Genomic DNA, 6,124 nt, shown 5'->3' with positions numbered 1-6,124 from the left:
TCCCTGCAGGTGTGATTGCGGGGACTGTGTGGTGAAGTCCGACGGTGACCACGTGCTGCGTGAGACCCCGTGTGTCTGTGTGCTGTTGGGTGTGCAGGGTGCCCCCCTCTCCCTACCTCCCAGGGCCTGTTTCATCACGAACTCCATGGTGATGGCTTTGAGTTCTCAGCGGCTCCTCGGAGGGTCACAGCTCACATGCGAATGTGGCCAGGAGTTCTCTGCTTGGGGAGAGGAAATGGTCACAGGTCACCAACGGGGCTGGGGGAGGACTTCTTCCTTGTCCCCTCCCAACTTCTCCTAGAAGCAGGTCTGGGGTGTGAGAAAGCATCATTCGTGGTCCCCCCAACACCTGGAGGCTGGACTTCAACATGGGACAGGCACCTGGGTCTGGGAAGGTCCCTGCAAAGTGGTCTCTCTGGGCCCCTGGGGTTTGTGAAGCCGGCGTCCGGCTGCTACTGCAGGGATGGGAGCGTGCAGCTCCGAGGAGAAGCTGCCTTTAAGAAGTGAGGGCAGGCCCAGGGGCGTTTGGAGGTGACTGGCTCTGCTGCCTCCCTGGTGGAGCCCTGGGCCATGGGCACGGAGACCCATCTAAAGGATGGGAAAGGTCAGTGTGGGTGGGACCTGGGTGGGAGCTCCCTTTGGCTTCGGATGGAAGTCTTGGGAGACCAGGTTTCTTCCAGGGGAGAGGCCAGCACCCACTGCCCCCTGCACACAGCAGAGACGGGTGGAAGGGAGAAACTGCAGGGGCCCCAGCCTTCGGGGAACAAATGAAATGGGGGGCAGACCACCCCTCCACCTGCATCTGCATGGGTGGGGACCTCCAGGGTCCAGGCCAGCTACAAGTCTGGTGAGGAGGTGCTTCCTGTAAAATCAGCAGCTGCAGTGCCCCCACCCCCCACCCCCTGTCTGGTGAGGTCTCTCCTGGCAAGGAAACCCAGGTCCCTGGAGATCCACTGTTTTATGGGGTTTTTTTTCCTTTTCAGATGAAGGAGACCCGCGTGTGTGCAAGCTGGGGAGGGATGGGGGGGGCGAGCGTACCCCTGCCTCCCCGCAAAGCGCTGGCGCGCAGGGGCGCCTTTGCCGCAAAGCAGATTCTCTTCCAAACTTCTCCCCTGCCTCCTGGTGGGGAGGGAGTCTCAGGGCCCAGCCCTGAGAGGCCGGGGCGCTGCCGGAGCTCCCCTAGTGCTCCCACCGCCCCACCGCACGGCTCAGGGCTCCCGCGGCCGCCGCACCCCTTGGCTTTGCGGGCGAGCGAGTTGCCCGGCTCTGCCAAGCGGCCCTCAGGCGGGAGAGCGCCAGGAGAAAGAAAGAAAAAGACAGAGGACGAGGGAGGGGAAGGGGAGACGCGAGAGGCAGGAGACGCGGAGAAGGAGTAAGAACGAGGGAGGGCTCGGGCCGCGACCCCTGGGCCGCTTCAGCACAGCGCCGGCGGACAGCGCCCGCCGGGGGCCGACTGAGCGCCCAGCCCGGGCCGGGAAGGGAGGCAGCTGGGGCCGAGTGCCCGCCCTGCGGGTCCTGGGAAGGAGCTGCGCGCGGGGGCGCTGGTTACCTTCCTGCGGCTGGGGCCGGGACGCGGGCGGGCGGTCAGCGGCAGAGCGCGCTCGGGCCGGCCAGGTCCATGTGGCGCCCCTGGAACTGCGGCTGAAGCTGAAGGGCACCGCGAGGAGGGCGCATCACATGGAGGCGCTCCCCGCCCCCCGCCCGCGTCCGAGCGTGACGAGGTGGGCGGGGCCGCGGCGGCTGGGCGGGCGCCCGCGGGAGGCGGGGACCGGAGGGGCGGAGCCGCGCCCCCCTTTCCCCCTCCAAAGCGCTGCCCCCGGGCCGGATTCGGGGGGATCCCGGGGCGCGAGCTCCCGAGCCAACGCGCACGACCCCGGCCCACCTCTCAGTCCAGAGCCCCAGATACTGGCCCCAGCCCCCGCCATCCGATCCCTTCTGTGTGGACCGGGTGGGGGCCGCCCCCCCAACGGCGAGACAAGGTCCCGCACTCCCATCCGCTTCCGCCCGTTTGGGGCACCTAGCGTGCGGACGGATACGTGCGCAGCGCCAGTAAGCGAAGCCCTTTCTAGTCCAGCCGCTGTCGGGGGTAGTTGGGCGTCGCGGCTCTGGTCGCCATCCCACTCTCTGCCGACGCGCGCGGGAAGGGGTTCCCTGGCGCGGCCGGTGACAGCGGTCCCGACCGGGCCGAGTGCCCCTGAGCGCTGTCTTGGCCCCCGACCCCCGCCGTTACCGGGCCTCCCGCACCGCTGGGCGTGAGAAGGAAGCCCCCAGACGCCAGACAACCCATCCAGCCGTTGGAGGAGAGCAGCCCGCAGACCGACCGGGACCTATTTTTCTGCGTAACAGAGTCGCAGAGAAGGAGCCACGCCGTTTCATTTTAGTGGGACAGAGACCGAGAGACCCTCGCCCCCTCGGCTGGCGGTCCCACGGCGGGCAGGGACGCGCAGAGGTCACTGCGGACCGGCCGCTCCGCTCCGTGTCCCCGCAGTCCCGCCCCCGCCGCGGCCGCCCTCTCCCTGGGGCCTCCGGGATTTCCTCGGCGGCGTTAACCGCGCTGCGGGGAGACCGGGGTCGCTGCAAGGTCGGCGGCTCGACCTCCAGTCCCACCACCCCTCCTGGGGTCGCAAGAGTGCTGTGGGAGGGGTCCGGGTCTCCGCTGGCCTCCTGGTTGGTGGGCGGACACCCCTGGTGGCCGCGGCATTAGCTTTCACCCTCCCCTCTCAACTGAGGCACCAGGACTCCCTGGGCCTGGGGTGGAAGGGGCAGATCCTGGAAACCCCACCCCGAGGGGGCACTCCTCACGCCGCTCCCCCAGGACAGTCCGCCTGAACTCCAGAGGGCATGCCTGTTTCCCCCCATGTGCTTGGAGCCTGGGCTCCCAGCGCCCACCGCTCGCTGACCATCTGCAGGCCCAACTGTGCGCACTGGTGGCCCGGCAGGGCCCCCCAGCCGGCAGGAGTGAGGAAGGGGAGGGGGTGGAGGAGGCCAGCACAGCTTTCTGGGAGTTGGCAGGGGCACCGCCACTCTGCAGCTACTCTGGCCAGCGAGGGCTCTGCTGGCCCTGGGGGAGGCTCACATCCCAGAACGCATGGAGCTGCAGCCTCCCCGGATGCAGGGGCTGTGGGAGCTGGCCTCAGCTCTGTCCATTTCTCCTGCCGATAGCTCCCGTCACCCAGATCTGGGCAAGGAGGTGCAAGGTGGGTGCAGTGGGGCTGCTCAGAAGGGTGGGCCTGGGGACCTAACACGGTGCTCAAGGCTGCAGGGAGCGCCTCTTGCTAGCCTGCACTGGCTGACCCCTAGGAATGTCAGAAGCACATGTTCATTTTACCTCTACCGCCACCCTTGACGTGACATGGGTCGAAGCCCCAGGCCTTTTGCAGGTCTGGGGACAGGTGCTCTGTGGAGGGAGTGGTTGCCTGTTTCCAGGTGTCTGGGGTTCTGAGGGTCCAGCCTGAGCCCTCAGGGTCTGCTCAGCCTGGCCCTTTAGTGTCCTCAGAACCTGGGTGTGGACACCGGAGGGAGAGGTGTGGGTCCAGGAAAGAGAAGCCCCTTCTCCCCACTGGAGCCTCTGCCCTCCGCCTCTACCACCACGTGGACCTGGGGGATGACCCACAGCTGAGTCCAGAGCAGCCCCACGACCCATGAGCCCAGCTGCCCTTACAAGCACAGAGACACCCCGTTGACCTTGGGGCATCCTGGCTGGGTGTGACTGGGTGTGCCCATCACCAAGACAGGAGTCTAGGGGTCCGTGCTCGGCCCACAGTTTCCATGACCCCACTGACCCTGTGACCCAGGCCTGCACCACGTCGGAGGACAGAGGACAGAGGCCTCCGTGGGCCTCGCTGCCTGGCCCTCCTCCCCTCCTCCTCCCTCCCTGCGGGGTCGCCATTCGGAGGTCACCTGTGGGGTCATCACCTTCTTTCTGTCTCTGTCTCTGTGTGTCTGTTTGTGTTGTTACCCCTTTTAGACCCACCACACACGTAGCTGCCTCTTCAGTTCTCACATTTGTCCAGGCCCTGGGCTGGGGTTGGGGGACCCAGCAGGGTCTCAGACCCTCCTATGGAGAAATAGACAAGGTTGGTGACAGTCCCAGGTCAGGAAGACCGGCACTCTGGGAGAGGGAGAGGCCGAGCGGCTGTGGGACCTGACAAAGACTGGAGGGCGGGGGAGCCGCTCTGGGCGGGAGATGAGGGGAACGGCCTGGAACTGCCCACCAGCCAGGCCAGCCCCCATGGCAGGGAGGCAGCTCAGCTCACGGCCTCCGCCCAGCCTCGGGGCCACACCCCAGGTGGGCGCTCACGGCCCCGTGAGCACCCAGAAGAGGACCTGGGTTCCGGTGACCAGTGCCCCAGCCCGCAGTGGCCAGAGAGGCAGGAGCTGAGCGGGAGACATCCATAACAGCAAGAAAGGCCAAGCCAAGGGCACCCGCCAGCGTCAGCAGGCTGAAGACCCAGGAGGGTGTCGGGGTGGGGGAGCTGGGCGGCGGCACGCCGGGCTGGGCAGCGGGTGCCGGGAGCTGGAGAGGGGGAGGTGTTGCGACCAAGGGGTCAGCTTCGGGGCGTGTGTGTTTGGCCACGGCCACGTCTGGGCTATGGGACCCTGGCCGGCCGGCAGGACAGGGATAGAGCCCTGAGCTCAGTGCTCTGCGGGCTCTTCAAATGCAGAAGGCAGCCCCTGAGGGCTGGGAACCCCTGACCCAAAGCAGGGCTATGCCGAAGCCCGGGAGCACGTGGTGCTGGGTTTGAGACGCCACAGCGCCACCTAGAGTCCCCCTGCGGCCCCACGGGGTCACTACTCCAGGTGTCAGGAAGGGGAGGCGGCTGCCTTGCTCCAGCAACTTCCCCCCCACCCCAAGCGTCCTGGAAGCCCCTGCCTGGCTCCCTGCACTCCCTCCAGGGAGGCCTGGCGCCTGCTGGTCCCCTCTGTCCCGGGAGGACCCAGGATCACTTGAAGTCCTTCTTCAATCCTGGCATGGGGTCTGGCAAGGGGGTCGCAGGCCCCGCAGGAAGGGCTGGGACGGGCTCTCGGCACACATGGACTCACCAGCAACTTCAAATACAAACTTAATAATTTAACACGATGAATAATTCAGTCCCCAGCACCAGCACCACCTGTGTTGCCATTTTCCTGCTGGATTTCATCATTACTTGCCAGGTAATGTAACACGTGAAAAGCAGAAGCAAAGCAAAGCCGGGAAACCATCACTGCTGTTCCCCAGAGCTGGGCCAGAACGTCTCGGCTGTGTGTGGAGGAGACCCTGCGCGCTCCCCGACTCCAAGGCCCCTTCCCTGGCCACGTGGGCTCCCGAGGGCGCAGCTGCAGGCGCTGGCCCGGCCTGGGGTGGCCTGCCCGTTCCTCGGACTCCCGCCCCGTCCTGGGTCAGGGTTGTGTGTCGAGATGCACTCTTCTTCATCTCCACAGAGGCTGCTCCTCGAGTTCCTGAGACAAGGGGGCCCCTCGGTTACCACCCGGGAGCCCTGAGGAGCTGGCCTAGGATCTGGGCTCAGAGCACAGTGGTGGCTCCTGTCCCTTCAGTTTTTCCCTGCTCACCCCAGACCCCAGGCCCCTGATCCTTCCACCCCTCCCCATGGGGAGCGTGTTGGAAAGGGGGAGCTGTGGCTTCCAGAGAGGGCGGTGACCACGAGGGGCTGTGGCTCCCATGCCCCCCTCTCCTTCCTGACTGCTGCCTGGAGCCACCCCCCACCCCTGTGCTCCAAGGTAAAACTAGCAGAGTTCACAGGCCTGAAAGTGGGATTCTGCTTCTCACCGCTTTGCTGGGACGGTGGCAGCCGTGGCGGTGCAGGGCTGCACAGAAGCACCAGGGTGGCCTGAGCAACCGGAGGGCCTCGGTCACCAACAGGAGGCAACAGGGGGACGACGCGTGAGAGGCCATGCTTCTGAAGGCCTCTGCCTGGTGGGAGCCCAGGCCACCGGATGCCCTTGCCCCAGCCCTGGGGTCGGCTCACCCAAGCCTCACGTCGGGGTCTCCACAGGCGAAAGGAAAGGGGTGTCCAGCGGAACAAGCATCCATACCCAGGCTCTGGGCCCCTGACTCTCTGTCCAGTGGTCACTCCCTCTAACGCGTCACGTGACCCTCCTGGGGAGAGTTCCCTGAACTGCAGAC

General features: G+C 66.3%; 1 protein-coding gene across 1 annotated transcript in view; it reads right to left on the bottom strand.

Annotated features, from left to right (window-relative positions):
* The window catches only part of CPLX1 (complexin 1), a 36,722-nt gene extending 35,060 nt beyond the window's left edge, over positions 1–1,662 (bottom strand). Inside the window, exons 1-2 of the mRNA XM_024745016.1 lie at positions 1,550–1,662; positions 117–221 (exon numbers count right to left, since the gene is read on the bottom strand). Of these exons, the coding sequence (XP_024600784.1) occupies positions 117–147 (31 nt within the window). The 5' untranslated portion in view covers positions 148–221; positions 1,550–1,662. The remainder of the gene's footprint in view (positions 1–116; positions 222–1,549) is intronic.
* Between the last annotated feature and the right edge of the window lie 4,462 nt (positions 1,663–6,124).

This window comes from Neophocaena asiaeorientalis, unplaced genomic scaffold, assembly GCF_003031525.2.
Source record: "Neophocaena asiaeorientalis asiaeorientalis breed wild unplaced genomic scaffold, Neophocaena_asiaeorientalis_V1.1 scaffold1211, whole genome shotgun sequence".
NCBI lineage: Eukaryota > Metazoa > Chordata > Mammalia > Artiodactyla > Phocoenidae > Neophocaena > Neophocaena asiaeorientalis.
Note: the sequence above shows the minus strand (reverse complement) of the source record. Positions and strands in the feature narration are given on the sequence as shown.